Below are 15,459 nucleotides of genomic sequence, written 5' to 3'. Positions count from 1 at the left end.
TCTCATTGTACTAACTAACCCATCTGGCTAGGCAGAAGCAACACACAGTGTCTGTTCATTGTTCACATATATTAGTAAGGATATAAGAGTAAAAAAAATCAAACCCAAAATTCTATCTCAGGCTAACAAACAGGCCTATATACTAACACCTCGCTCCTGCAGCCCAGGTGTGGTGCATCACAGGTAGCTGGGCTTCTTGGAGATTATGGGCCAGATCCACAGCGGAGACTGCTCCATTTTAGCAGAGAGTGACTCTCAACAGGCCTGAGGCAATAGTGGAGCAATGTAACAAATCCTATCATGGCTCATTGCTGTATTCTATGTATCTCTATTGGCCACATTGTTTGCATTACCTCAAAATATTCTGGGCCAGGTCAGGAGCTGGTTTAAATTAGCATAACGCAAGTGAGTCAAATTCCCTTCTCAGCTACACAGGTGTGACTCAGTGGTGTACTAAGAAGGTGGAAGTAAGAGGAGCATCACATCTCTTGACCTCAATGGAGCTGTGCTGATTTACACTCACTGGGGAACTGGAATTCTGCATTTAAAGCTAAAGTCTTGACCCTTCTTTGCAGTGGAAGAAAAATCCTAGTGCAAAACAACTGCACATTTTGTTGCACAGGGGAAGCAGGATTCACAACTGTGACGGGTTACCTGGGGTGCAATCTGGAACTGGGGTACCGCTGAGCCCTCTGTCTTACCAGCCTGGGTTCCCTCTCACACTGTGACCCTGTGGCAAGCTGCAAACCTCTCCAGGTACTGCACTGGTAACTATAAGACCATCTGCAGGATGTGTGTGTGTTTGTGTGTGTGTGTGAGAGAGAGAGAGTGAGAGAGAAAGATTGAATTCATATTCTAACTGTTGTATTTTCGATAAACACAGCGTATTGCCTTTTCTCCTGAAAAAGTTCCCGTGTGCTTCTCATAAGCATAATATAGATCCCAGGAAGCAGCTGACAGGTACCTGCAGCTCCTAGACTCATGAGCAGCCAGGGAGGCTCCATGTGCTGCACTCGCACCTGCTGGCACTGCCCCCACATCTCCCATTGGTTGGGGTTCCCAGCCAATGGGAGCTCTGGAGCCGGTACTTGGAACAGGGGCAGTGCATGGAGCCTCCCTGGCTGCGCATGCATCTAGGGGCTGCAGGGGACCTGACGGCCACTTCCAGGAGCCATGCAGAGATAGGGCAGGCAGGGAACCTGCCTTAGTCCCCGGAACCCCGCTGTGCTGTGGACCGGACTTTTAATGGCTGGTGCTGACCAGGCCTGCCAGGGTCCCTTTTTGACTGGGCTTTCCAGTAAAAAACCAGACACCTGGCAACCCCAGGCTGATGGCTTGACAAAGATCAGAGAAGGGGTGGAGCTGTTGGATCAGCCACTACACAGATCCACCAGCTGTTTCCTCCTTCATCCCAAGGAGTCAGAGAGCAGCAGTAACAGACACTACCGCAGACTGAAGAGGCTGTTAACAGGATGCAATGGGTTTGCTGCCATTCACCATTCTACGCCCCAACAGAATACTGGGCAAAGCTAATTGTTGTGTTGCGAAATCCCGGTTTGCATGCTACTGAGTGACGTCAACACCCGCCAAAGTGGACAGACCCCCTCATTTTTCAAACCGGCTCAGCCAACCACACTTTGGGGACCTACAGCACCTCACACAGAGCACTTCTAAGGGGCCTGGGTCTGCTGGCTCTGAGAATGAAGAAAAGAAACACAAAGAATAGAGACTAGACTCAATAAGTGCATTACACAGACACCTTTATTTTTTCCCAACTAGCAATGAAGTGCCATTCCATTCAGAGACTGAGTTGTTTAGCATTTCTGTTTAAATGCACAGTGTAGATCTCTTGACATCTCCAGCAGAAGGTGGGTTTCCAGAACAGGGCGCTTCTCTAGGACTAATCACAGGAACGGGGCAAGGAGATGAAATGTATGCCTGATTTTCCTTATGCGTGAAATAAAATCAAGAACAATGAAAAGATCCTTTCCATTATTCATCCCTAAATGGAAACTGTGGGTGGCCCAAAAATCTAAAAAGAAAGGTGACATTTATGAACAATCCACCCAAACTATATTATTAGGACATCAGAATGCAAAATGCAGGGATCTCAAAGAGCACACATGCAACACTTTCTACCTGTCACTTTCATCTCTGCACTACCTAAGCACGTGAGTGCTCTAATGTACAGTCTCTACTGAGATGACAGTACGTTACAGCACAGGTTGTTGGGTTCAGTGTTAGGGTTGCCAACTTTTTACTTGCACAAAACCGAACACCCTTGCCCCGCCTCTGCCCGCCCCTCCTTAGAGGCCATGCCCCTGTCCCACCCTTTCTCTGAGGCCCCACCCCCACTCACTCTACCCCCCTCTGTCGCTTGCTCTCCCCATCCTCACTCACTCGTTTGTTTTCACAGGGCTGGCTTAGAGTGTTGGGGTGTGGGAGAGGGTTAGGGCTCTGGCTGGGGGTGTGGGTTCTTGGGTAAGGCCAGAGATTAGGAGTTCAGGCTGCAGGAGGGGGCTCTGGGACGAGGCAGTAGGTTGGGATGTGGAAGGGGGTGAGTGCTCCGGCTGGGGGTGCAGGCGCTGGGGTGGGGCTGGGGATGAGGGGTTTGGTGTACAGGAGGGTGCTCCAGGCTCGGATTGGGGGGGTTGGAGAGCAGGAGGGGGATCAGGGCTAGGGCAGGGGGTTGGGGCGTGATGGGGGGGTTGGGGTACAGGCTCTGGGTGGCGCTTACCTCAGGCAGCTGCCAGAAGCAGTGGCATAGCCCCTCTCCAGCTCCTATGCACGGCCAGGTGGCTCTGCGCGCTGCCTTGTCTGCAGGCTCCGCCCCCATAGCTCCTTCTGGCCATGGTTCCTGGCCAATGGGAGCTGTGGAGCCAGTGCTTGGGGCAGGGGCAGCATACAGAGCCCCCTGGCTGCCTCTACACATAGGAGCCGGAGGAGGGAAATGCTGCGGCTTCCGGGAGCTGCATGGAGCCACGGCAGGCAGGGAGCCTGCCTTAGCCCTGCTGCACTGCTGACTGGACTTTTAAATGGCCCTGTCAGCAATGCTGACTGGAGCCAGGTCAAAAACCAGACACTTGGCAACCCTATTCAGTGTGGGTGCTGGGTGGTGTTGGTAGTGTGGGTGCTGGGTGGTGTTGGTAGCCTGTGATCAGACTAAATGATCTGGTTGTCCCTTCTGGCCTTAAACTGCATGACTCCATTCCAGTCCTAATAGCTATGATCGTAAGTACATCCTTTGTCATCACTAGGGTCAGTATAATACAAAACTTTATTTCTTTGTGGGGTGACCACTGCTGCCTTTCTTCTGCCTCTCCACAGACTTCTAAAATACCTCAAAGTATTATGACTTACTGTTCTAAATGCACATAGGGACGGTTTTTGTTCATCCCATCAATGGTTTTCATGTCCTCCTCAGAGAGCTGGAAGTCAAAAACCTGACCCAGAAGACAGGATCAAACATTGGGTTATTCCTGCAGGATGCATGTGTATTGAGAGAACCACAAGCCTCATGTTATATGAAAAGGAAATGAAATAGATATATTAATTTGGGCCTGCTCATTCCACTGTATTTTAGATATTTCAGAGGTGAAGGGTATGTAGCTATGTAACTGTTGTGATTTTATTTTCTTTGAATTTCACCTTTAAACTTCTAGGAATCTGCTGTTTGCAGAGGCAGCTGCCATTTTGGGAAATAAAGGGCATGTTATAGAGAAGATACACACTGTGCTCTCTCATGTAGATGTACTTCCTTGTCTTGTTCTTTCCCTTAATCTAGAATAAATCAGTCAGTCTGATAGTCCTTGGGTATGGAAAATAGAACAACTGATCTCTTTGGAAACTAATTTATCTAGGAAAGCTGTTTAAGACCCTGGACTCAAATGGGCAGGGGAGGACATAGCAGAGTTTGGAGAGGACCCGTGGTCTAGGCAAGAGGCTGAGGGCAGGAAAGGGGCACACTCCTACTGGCAGATCATTTGTCTTTCCAATGCTCAAAGGGGCCTATATTCTCATCTGATATCAAGAGTAGCGTTAGTCATTTTGGAAAGGGCTCCACAAATCAGTTGCTCCCTTAAAATGTTTCCTTTGGGAGGCGCAAGGAGGACTCCAGGGCTTTCTCCCCCCATATTATTATTTGTTCTCTAGTGGGTGCCAAGTTACACAGTTCAAATGGTAAAGTGGCAAAAGCCTTCTCTAAGAAGAGAGAACCTGCCTGAGAACTATCAGACATTGTGTAGCGCAGTTCTCAGGTAGGATCCTGCAGTGCCATCCTGTACAAGGGCACAAAAGTTCTCAACCCTCTACAGTGCCCCATCTAAATCTACACATCTCAGAGGTGTCTCCCTCATTATCTTCTCTCTCCCCTCCTGTTTTACCTGGAAGTTTTCTTCAATACGCTTTCTGGTGAAGCTTTTAAAGAGAACCACGACACCACGCTGCAGCTGGTAGCGCAGGGCTACTAGAGCGGGGCTTCGGTTGTACTTTTTGGCAATTGCACCCAATACTGGGTCCTCCAGCAGAACTGGGGTGCTTTGGTCTACCCTAGAAGGGAAACAGAGAAACAGGGAGCATTTCTGGGATGAGGAATGCAGTCATCTCAGCCTAGTGAGGACAATACCTGTATAATCTGAAGATAACCTGGTAGGTCTTTTCCAGATCTCATTTTTATTCTATAACTCTATAAATACCAGATATTTTGAAGACAGAGGGTACTTTCCCCTCCCTCCAACCCATTTATGAAGTTCTAAACCTGGGAGCACAGTCCAGTTTCTTTCCTTACCAGTTCTTGTCTCTCTGTGATCCCAGAACACTATAGGCTTCAAGGAGGATATCCTTGGATTTGCAGAAGGCCAGTAATTTGCCTTGGTTGAGGTAAGGGTGACATTCAACCTGCAGAATCACACCCCAACCCAAAATTGAGATTTCAGCTCATATAAGCAGCAGCAGTTAGACAAAAGAAACAGCAGATGTTATGTCGAGGGGATCAGAAAGTTAAAATATCAAAGTAAATTTCAATAAAATATCCTTCAATTAAAATACAGCCTGGCAGTGCAAGTGACCCTGGGGTGCAGTTTAGCTGATAACAAATCTCCCAAAACAGTTTATCTAGTAGAGGACAGTGAAGCCAAAACATGGTGTGTGGGGACAGGCTTAATAAGGACTTATAAACTGAGGGCCAAATCCTGGCTGCCTTAAGCATGTGTGTTGTCCCCGTGACAGCTCATGAAGTCTTCTACAAGCAGGTTTTGGCCCGTCGTGTATTGTTATGCAGCTAGGATATGGATCAATATCATGTCCTGGACCAACACTGCCATTAAAGCCATGGCTATTAGTTATAGTGAGATAATTACTAATAGATGTTCTATGGGTCTTTACTAGGACCAGTTGTAACTGTAGATATGGACGATATGGCACTCTCATTCTAAGCCCTTAGTTTCAGGGGCTGCTAACTTCCCCTCATGTGGTCTCTTGGTCTAAAATTTCTCAAGCTTGCTCTCATCTCACAAGTGATTTTTTGAGGAGGAGGAGGGAAGAAATTGAATCAAAATCAGTTTTTGAGTTGTCCAAGTATGAAACAACAGTTTTTTCCTCAAGACAAGACATTTTTCAATATTGAAATTTAGAAGTTTAGATTTACAACTTCAAAGTTACCTTCTACCTATATATAATCCTCCATATAGAACTTGTACTATGCTAAGTTTAAAAAAAAATTACTTGAGAGTTAAAATTACTTTCAACTACTGACTGTGGGATGCTGTGCATATCCTGTGTTATTTTGCTTATCATATATCTCAATTCTTTCCCTTTATCCAGCATGTATAGAACACATCTAGGTATCTATGTGAAAGGTAGGCAAATAGATTAGACAGTCACATTTCTGAGTATGAGTTTGGATAACCTGGTAACAAAACATCCTCACATTCCAAGCAGAGAAAGGCTGGTGCTCTGAAAGTCCATTCCCCTAGCAGGGGAATGAGGTAGCAGGAGAGGAGATCTAGATATACAGGGAAGCAGCTGGGTCTGTATTTCTCCTGCCCCTCTTAACATTGTTTCCTTTACGGGTATTTTCTACTTTCTTTTTTTGTATTTTCATTAGTTTTTCCATAAATGTTGGGATGGGCACAAACAAAGCCCTTGTTCCAAGCTCCATAGAATTATGGTGGGTTTTTTTTCAGAACTTGAACCTGAATCTATAGCTGCTAATGGCCCCTGTCTTTAACGTCAGCTGTCGCAACACCCACAAATTCTGAGGAGTTCAATATCAGGGTCTAACTGTTGTGGGTTGTGTCTATTTGAAGTGGAGCAATAAGAAAGTTTCCCTTTTGATTTAAAAGGCTGGACATAAGTTCCTGCTGAGAAAGACATTCTGGAGTTTCTGCTTCCTGTAAGCACTGAGGTTCTTCCCCTATAAACGAAACTCTTCACTGACTACAAGTTCTGAATTTCTTCCAACTCAACACTTTTAGGTCTCCATCCAAAGGTCAGAGTTTTACCTGGTTGAGAACAGGTTTGTACTTGAGCCCTGGTTTGTTCAGGATCATCTCCAGCTGTCTGATGTTGAAGTTGGACACTCCAATGGACTTCACCAAGCCTGCATCTTTACATGCCTCCATGGCCTGGGAAACACAACAATGGCCAGTTCCATTATCACTACTTGTAGTATAATTTCCATAAGACTAGAAAAACTATGCTCAGCTGGGCTCACTCCATATAAAATTATTCCACCAAAATATCATAACACATACAGTAGGGGATATTTGATTTGTTCTAGACCCTGTCTGATTTAGAGACAGTCATTTTCCAACTGTTCACTTAGGCATCAGATCTCCATCCAATCCACTGAAATAAAGTCATCTTTTCCCCCAGTAGAAAGTAGACATTCTGGCCACTGCCTCTCCCAGTTGTTTTCTCCCTAATTTTTCCCTCAGACATACAGAACCTCAAAGACATAGCGATACCCAAACACTGCTAGTGAACAATACAGAAATAATGGTACCACATAAGTATGGGAATATTAACACCAGTTTAAGAGCTTTAAAGCAAAAATAAAATAATTAAGTATGAAAATTAAATACTGAAGGAGATGGACAAGTGCAGTGATCACCATTAGCGTGTCTGTATTTACCGACAGTAGCCATGCCGTGGTGACTGAGATGCGCCAGTGTTTTCCTGCTCTGATAATAGGAAATGACTGCAGGGTCTCAGATCACAAGCAGTGCTATGATAACAATGATATGGTGCCAAGTCCTGTTTACTTTTTCCATTTAATAGAAAAAGCTTGCTAGAGTCCACTGAAGGGAGGGCACATATCAGAGGGGAAGTTTTAGCTTTTTCGTTTTAAATGAGGGAGTTTAGTTAATGCTCATGAAAATGAGGAACCAATAGCACTAATTAGAACCTGGGATAATGTGAGCCGACACTAGGCTAACTTCCCCAAAGCTCTACCAATGCACCGTGATTCTGACCTGATGCCTCTTTGTGTTTCATTTCTGGCCTCTCTTGATATAGAAGCATCAATGGAATTAAATTGACTGATGGATTTTGTAATGTGGGTGAGCATGGACAGACTTTGAACCTAGCTCTTCAGTGCTGACAGGCTGGCTCACTAATAAGCTGCAATGCCGAGCTACTCCAAGAGTATTAGCTAAAGAATTAGGGATCTGATGGAGTCCTCATCTTGGCTGACTCTCGGGCAGACTATTTCATCCCATTCCCTCCTCTGTGGAAAACATCACCTGTAAAGCCCAGACTACAATTCTGTCCCTGAAAATGCTTTTGGCAATATCCCTGTCCTAAGACCAGGGAAGGCCAAAGCATCTCAAAGTGAGGTTCTGCTCTACAAAGTGATTCTGTTAAAAAAAAAAAAAGGCACGTGAGATTTCATGTTTGTTGTCCCTCAGTGATTTCCCCCTCAAATCTGCTCAGTTCACACTTAAAAATATATTTCACTTAACTATCTGCCCTGAATACTCAATGAGGGTCTGGGCTATGCACAGTTATTGTTCTGGTTTAATTCTATTAGTCTGACACTGATGGAGTAACCTACCGTAGTATGATGGGGCCGCTCCTACAGCAGTCAAGAAAGGGTTAAAGAGCTCCTCTGGGCACAACCCAGCCCATGCATGAGGCTTGTCAAGGCTGGAGGACACTGGCTCCAGGGCCTGCTCCAGACCCCAGTGCGCCAAGCGCGTGCTTGGGGTGGCATGCCGCGGGGGGCGCTCTGCCGGTCGCTGGGAGGGCGGCAGGAGGCTCCGGTGGACCTCCCACAGGCGTGCCTGCGGAGGGTCTGCTGGTGCCGCGGCTTCGGTGGAGCATCCACGGGCATGCCTTCGGAAGGTCCACCGGAGCCACAGGATCGGCGACTGCCAGAGCGCCCCCTGCGGCGTGCCGCTGTGCTTGGGGCAGCGAAATTCCTAGAGCCGCCCCTGACTGGCTCAGTCTGGGTGGGAATCTGGTGTGAGCAGAGCTAGAGTTCCCCAGGAGACAGGGTTTGTTTCCTGGGGAAACTGCGTGAGCACACTGGCCCCTGGGCCCCCTGAGGAAGTAGAGGGACTGGCTTTTCTATACATTCTCCTTTGCCCTCTAAAAAGGTCATATGGACTGAAAAACCCCAGAAGTTTGAGCACTCTCCGGGTAACAGTCTGCTGGCTGACTAAGGAGACTGGATGGGCTCTTAATTAACACTGTGTTATTCATGTCACTTACCTCCCAAGTTTGACGCAGATCTACAACATCGAAAATGAATTTTCCATTTTCATCCTTTGGCAGTGTATTTGTCCCAGGCTAAAAATAAAAGGAAAATCCCCCTTGGTCATGATACTTTTTACACAAGTGGATTTTAACTATTTTGTGATCAAGGAACGAGTTGTAAGGAGAAGGAGTGAGCGAGGGAAGGTGTTGAACTCTAAAATTGGATAAAAGCTATAGAATGGATTTAACTATAATGTGGAAATGGCAGAAGTGCTAATTCACTTTTTTGTTTCTGTTTTCACTGCAAAGGTTAGTACTGATTGGACCTCTACCCGTGAAAATGAGGTAGGATCAGAGTGCCAGAACAGGAGGGGCCAGGCGGCTATGCCCCCCCCACCACCATTTTCTTACCAGTCATAAGGGCGAGTGACAGGAGGCAGAAAGGAGCGAGAAGGGAACGGGGTCTTGGGGGTGAGAAGCGCCATGGGAGTGGGGACTCTGGGGAAGTGGCGTCAATGTGGGAGCGGGGTCTTTGGGGGAATAGGCAGTTTGAGGGCGGTGGCTCAGGGAGAAGGGGTGGCATTAGGGCCAAGGCTTGGGGAAAAGAGTTGTGTGGGGCCTTGGTTCGAGCGCCTGTGCCCCCCCCCCCCGAATCCTTTTAGGGTACTCCCGCCACTCGTGCATAGGATATGAGGGTAAAATAGGGAAAGAACAAGTTAAAAATTACTTAGATAAGTTAGATGTCTTGAGTCACCAGGGCCTGATGACTGAGGAGATATCTGAACAATTAGCAATTGTCTTTGAAAAATCATGGGAGATGGGAGAGATTCCAGAGGACTGGAAAAGGGCAAATACAGTGCCAATCTATATAAAAAAAAGGGGAAATAATGACAACCCAGGGAACTTCCTAACTGTCAGGGTGGTTAAGTATTGGAATAAATTGCCTAGGGAGATTGTGGATTCTTCATCATTGGAGATTTTTAGGAGCAGGTTAGACAAACACCTGCCAGGAATGGTCTAAAACAGTGGTTCTCAATCTATTTACTATTGTAGGCCGTATCCAGTACTACCTGTATGACTCTGAGGATGTCACATGGGCCGCAGCTCTGTGTTGATTGGGCTGCAAGTGGCACGTGGGCCACAGGTTGGGAACCACTGGTCTAGATAATGCTTGGTCCTGTCATAAGTGCAGGGGACTGGACTAGATGATCTCTTAAGGTCGCTTCCACTCCGATGATTCTACTTTGAACTGAAATGAATGCCTAGAAATAATTTTGTGTCAATAAGAGGATACCTGTTGATACTGGAAAATTAATTAGCTCAGCTAAGCACTACTTTGATAAGAAATTCTGTTTATACGCAGTGAAAACAAAGCACGCATGTCAAAAGCAATTAGTGCCTAGAGATATTACAGATAAAACATATGTGGTGTCACAGAAAACTGATAGCTTCTCTGACATAAAGAAAGAAGTTTGAATTAATGAACACATGATTAATACGTTAAAGAAGTTATAGCTAATGACAAGTGATACCAGTAACCCAAGGTTGGTTTTATAGATTATTGGTGAATTTCCAGAGTAACTAGAGTTAGCTTTTGATCATGAAGTGTATATTTGAATTTAGAGAGTTTCCCAGATAGTTTGTAAATTTGCCAGTCCACACACACACACACACACATATATATATTTTAGTGGCTTAGTGTGAACCCAGGAAGCATATGATGTTTTAACAGCAAGCATTAAAAGCATAACCTATGTGCTGAATATAGTTTGATTGTCAAGGCGAAAAATATTTCATTATAGACCGTGCTTCATGCATTAGTTTTTCTTTTGTCTTTTGCCTTCCCCTTGAACACCCATCATAGGCTTCTTCTGCAGGCTGGACGTACGACTAGATGGACTATGAGTCTTTTTCAGAACAGCTCTGCTCTGGCCCATGGATATACTACCAAACATTTGTTTTCCTGTGTATATTTTTTAAATAACTGTTTACCTTTAGAGACATGGGGTTGTGGATAATGAAGAGATCAAGATAGTCAAACTTAAGTTTCTTCAGTGATTGTTCCAGGCAGCTTCGCACAAGTTCAGGACGGTGAAAGGTACTCCAAAGCTGTAATGATTCAAACACAACTGTTTTTTCTGAAGAAATCCTCTCTTGTCTCTTCTTGCTGTAAAAACCACTTTTCTAAAATGTCTTAGTCATGTTATACCACTGGCTTTGCCTTTTTAGCAGAAGGGTTGTGTTGTGAGAAGGCTGTGTGCAAAGATGCACATGAGCTTAAGAAGTGAATGTTTCCTGAAGAAGCAGGGCGAGCGGCTGAAATGCAGCCAGGATGTCAGAAGTGCACTTGGTCTGTACAGGACCTCTATGTGAGGCCATTCTCAAGGTTAAAATCTTTTGGGCTAAATTTGTTGTCCTGGGCAGGGGTGGCTCTAGAAATTCCGCCGCCCCAAGCAGGTCCCGCGGCCGGGGCAGAAGTGGCTGCGGATGGTCCCATGGTCCCGCGGCTCTGGTGGAGCATCCGTCCGAGCCGCAGGACCAGCGCACCCGCCGCAGTCATGCCTGCGGGAGCTCAAGCGGAGCCGCGAGAAGAGGGGCTCCGGTGGACCTCCCGCAGGTATGACTGCGGAGGGTCCACCAGAGCCAAATGCCACCCTGCCAGGACAATGCCGCCCCACGCGCCTGCTTGGCGCTCTGGGGTCTGGACCCGGCCCTGGTCCTGGGTTATTGGGAGTCAATCTGTTGTCAGATCTTCGGCCCTGAATGAAGTAGCTGTGTTAGCTTTGCGTTCACAGAGATAGAGATGAGCCTTGTGCTCAAACCTGTAACTTGTTATGGAATGTCGTTTCCCAATTCTGTGAATAATACTCCCCTAAAGGCAATCCTTTTAATATTGGCCTTGACATTGGCAACATTCTTCATAAATTAGACAAAATAATTAGCACAGGAAGCAGTACGATAAAAATACTGGTGTTAAAACAAAACCTACGTACCTTTCCTGTATAAAATATGTCCTCTCTTTTGACTGTTCCATCTGCAATCTTCTCGTGAATGGCTCGCCCAACCTCCTCCTCAATCCCATATATAAAGGCTCCATCAATATGGCGGAAGCCAACTTCAATAGCCACCTTTGTAGCCTCCTCACATTTACCTTTTTGAACCTACCGGTTAAGAAGGTGTAGTGTCAATCTCTCTGGCTTAGGGATAGTTCATACCAGTCATCTAGAGCTTTGATCCCCATCTGAAAGACCTGATGTGGAGTTTTTAGATTCTGATACCTTCACACTTAGAATCTTTGAATTTACCTTAAAGGAAATCCAAAGATTCTGGGCCTGATCCTCTGTTGCGCAGCATCTTGTGTCATCATCTACACCACAGCAAAGTAAATGGAATGTAGGTGTAAAAAGCTACTATTCAGACATAGCAGGTTTTTTACTCCCACTGTGCACAGAAGGAACTAACTCCTTGAAATGCAGAGCAACAGATTATCAGGCCCATTATTTCAGCTTTCTTTTTACAAGATTTAAAGGACAATCAGTACAGGACCCTGAGACCAGGAGTAAGAAGCTGTAAGAACCAGATATCAACATACACTATGGATTAGAACCCCCAGTCTAACTGAGCTAAGCTACAACCTATTTATTTAAAAAAAAATTTTTTATGATTTATACGCCAAACTCATGATTTTGTCAAAACTGAATTATGCTTTTGAATTCTTGAGTTTGGCAGGACCGCATTCCTTTCATGAGTAGTTGTAACAAAGGCAACTATTAAAACTGTTTGGTGAGAACTATGATTTCATGAACCCTTGATGGTTCTTGGGTAATGACCCAGCTTTCTTCCATCTAGTTACATCTTGACTTTATTAAGATTAATAATTGAAAAATATCTGACAACAGCCATGCTTCCTAGAGGAGAAATCTCTGTTGAGGCATGTGTGATTCTCTTTACACCACTCTGGTAGTGTGATGCGGCCTTAAATTCCCCCACTTTAGAGTGGTGTCTTAGTATAACTGAGAAACAGGCCTGAGTGAACAGGTGCAGTTTACACAGACTGCAGTGTTTAGGAAAGTCATATTTTAGGAGGTGGCCTTTTCTGGGAGGAGTAGAGAGATCATATCAGTCTGGCTAATACTGTGTAAAGACTGGAAGAACTCACTGAGACGTAGGCCTCTACATCATTTAAGCTTTTGAAAATGTTATTCTTATGAACTAAACCCAGTGAGGTGATTCAGGTAATTCAGGTGTGATCACAATTTTACAAAACTGGGGACACTAAAACAAAGGGGCAAGTAAGATGCCCAAAGGTTACATAAGTGACACAGAGGCAGAATCAGATCTTCTGACTGCAAGTCCCCTGCTCTGGCCATTAGACCCATCCCCTCCACATTAGGATCAGCAGGTAGCAGGACTGTCGAGAAGGGAGGAAAAGGAAAATGTACTCATCTTCCTTCCCTCAGTGTAATTCAGTGAGCAGCACTACAAGGGCTAAAAATAACTAACTTCTCTCTAAAGGAATTTGGTTTCCATTTAGCTCAGGTTGGGACCAAAATGCATTGGCAGAGACAGCCGGGCCAAAAACAGGGAAAGGGAGTGCTGTAGGTCAGGGCAAAGTTAGTTACATAGTGGCTCTGGACTAGAGTAGCTGGGTGCTGGAGGTCAAAGAGAGGTGGATTGACAGACACACGTGGGGCTCTAGGTGGTAGGGTGTGCTGTAGATCAAGTGATTTGGCAGCTCTGGGTCATGGAATCGTGCATCAGCACCACATTCACTCAAACAATAAAAACCAACAACCTCTTCTTACAGATGATGATATTCTTACATTTATATACCAGTAGCATCTTTCACTCTAAACTCCAAAGCACTTTTCAGACATTGTCAATAGTTTTATAAACTAATATACAGGGATCTCATCTTGCAGCCCTCTCTGGAGTGCTATGGGCAATGGTTATAGCAGTGCCCAGCAATGTTAATCAACAGGTTAAGGACAAAGAAAGCCATGAAAGATTTACTTACTGCATCAGAGGAATAGGTACCAAATCCCAGTGCAGGAATTTTGTTGCCATCGTTCATCTTAATACAACGGTCTTTGTCAAGCTCCATCTCTTTACAGTATTTCCTCGATTCTTTACTGAACTCTGAAACTTTGCAGCACTGTTGTATGAGCCAGTAAGAGCTTCAGAAAGAAAACAACTGTACGAAGTCCTAATTTATATGCATTTTTATCAAGGGAGTGGATGAGGAGTGGCAGCCAAGTTACAGGCAGCAGGCATAAGGGAGGGAGGAACAAAAGTGCAAATTCAACATGACAAAGCAAAATCAGAAAACATGCTATCATTATTAAACAATGGGTGCAAAGATTGGTCTTTTTCCTCAACTTTATTGACTTAATATCGCTTTCATGTGACACAGAAAAGAAGCATATAAAAGATCTCCCTTCGAATTCACAGTCACTCTACAATGGGCACAAAGCATTTCCAGAAAAATATAATTAGGAAACTTATACCCTTTAACAAAACATTTTGAAACTAACACTTATCACATATGTTACTAAATTTTCAAACTCATCAGAAGAAAACAATAAATTAAATCGCATGAAAATAGCACAAGAGAATTGCCTACTGTTTAATTGCTCCTATGAAGTACAGATTTGAGCGGCCCTGATCTACTGGCTCAAAGAATAAAGATAAGAAACTTTGTTATCAAAATCAGAAACAAAACATAATACCTAAATTACATAGAGACCTTTATTCTCCCCTCCCCCGATAATCTAGAACCATGCTAGAGATTAGTTGTTCTGAATTTCTGTTTAACATGTTGTGTGTAGATCTCTTGTGCACTCTGCACTCCCAGAGAAGAGTATTTCTCTAGGACAAGGGTGGGCAAACTATGGCCCGCAGGCCGGATCCGGCCCCTCAGGGCGTTGTATCTGGCCCGTGGGATTGCCACCCCCATGGTGCCGCGGGCCCCGCACCGCTCCCAGAAGCAGCCGGCACCACGTCCCTGTGGCCCCTGGAGGAGAGGGGGCAGAGGGCGCCATGCTCTGTCCTTGCCTGTAGGTACCTCCACTGAAGCTTCCATTGGCCAGGAACGGGGAACCGCAGCCAATGGGAGCTTCAGGGGTGGTACCCACAGGCAAGGACAGCACGCGGAGCCCTCTGTCCCCACTTCCCCAGGGGCCACAGGGACGTGGTGCTGGCCACTTCCCCGAGCGTTCCCTCTCCACCTCCACACGGGGACTGGCCAGGCCAGCCCCACCTTCCTAAACATTCTTCCACAGTTTGGGGACCTCTGAATTATGGTCTCCTCTTTTCTAAAGCTGGAAAGGGGACAAACAACTCACTTTGAAATTCATTCTCTCTTTGGCACTGAAGTTGCTGGGACATTAACACACACATTCCCCTAGCTATTCTCCTTATAGTTTTCTCTGATAAAGGAAGGAGTTCCAGGATAGCACTCTCTGTATTTCAGTGGAGTTAAAAGTAAATTGTCACCCCCAAAACCTCATACATCTGGCTTTCAAATGCCATCTGTATGAACATCAACATTCACACTGCCTGTGCTGAGTAGGAACATGAGCCAATAGGCTGGGAGAAGAGAATGACTGTTAGTGTCTCGAAAGGATAATTGCCCCGAGCCAGCAATTTTTGTTGTTTGCTGAAATGTCTGTATGTTTAAATCATTGCCTCCAGAGAACAACACACACTGTGTGCTTTCAGTGGATCAGTGCAGGAATTATCTGAGAAAACATCCCGGGTCAT

The 15,459-nt window shown here is 45.5% G+C and overlaps 1 protein-coding gene across 1 annotated transcript; it reads right to left on the bottom strand.

The window, feature by feature from the left end:
• Window positions 1-1,769: 1,769 nt before the first annotated feature.
• Window positions 1,770-13,866, bottom strand: LOC120395491 (estradiol 17 beta-dehydrogenase 5-like). Its single transcript, XM_039519943.1, has 9 exons — window positions 13,715-13,866; window positions 11,691-11,858; window positions 10,690-10,806; window positions 8,713-8,790; window positions 6,501-6,623; window positions 4,787-4,896; window positions 4,383-4,548; window positions 3,361-3,443; window positions 1,770-2,032 (listed from the first exon to the last, which is right to left on the bottom strand). Exons 1-9 carry the CDS (start codon window positions 13,799-13,801, stop codon window positions 1,993-1,995), a joined length of 972 nt encoding a protein of 323 aa, XP_039375877.1. The 5' UTR covers window positions 13,802-13,866; the 3' UTR covers window positions 1,770-1,992.
• Between the last annotated feature and the right edge of the window lie 1,593 nt (window positions 13,867-15,459).

The sequence above is a fragment of the Mauremys reevesii genome, linkage group 1 (genome assembly GCF_016161935.1).
Source record: "Mauremys reevesii isolate NIE-2019 linkage group 1, ASM1616193v1, whole genome shotgun sequence".
Classification (NCBI taxonomy): Eukaryota; Metazoa; Chordata; order Testudines; family Geoemydidae; genus Mauremys; species Mauremys reevesii.
The sequence above is the reverse complement of the archived record's forward strand: the minus strand, read 5'-3'. Positions and strand labels throughout refer to the sequence as shown.

What these genes read in the sequence shown, in the direction of transcription:
- LOC120395491 (XM_039519943.1), bottom strand. Translation starts at nt 13,801, where the DNA reads ATGGAGCTTGACAAAGACCGTTGTATTAAGATGAACGATGGCAACAAA. An exon ending in ACATATTTTATACAGGAAAG is followed by an intron (nt 10,807 to 11,690) that starts GTACGTAGGTTT and finishes GAATCATTACAG; the next exon opens with CTTTGGAGTACCTTTCACCG. An exon ending in GTATTGAAGAAAACTTCCAG is followed by an intron (nt 3,444 to 4,382) that starts GTAAAACAGGAG and finishes CTTCTGGGTCAG; the next exon opens with GTTTTTGACTTCCAGCTCTC.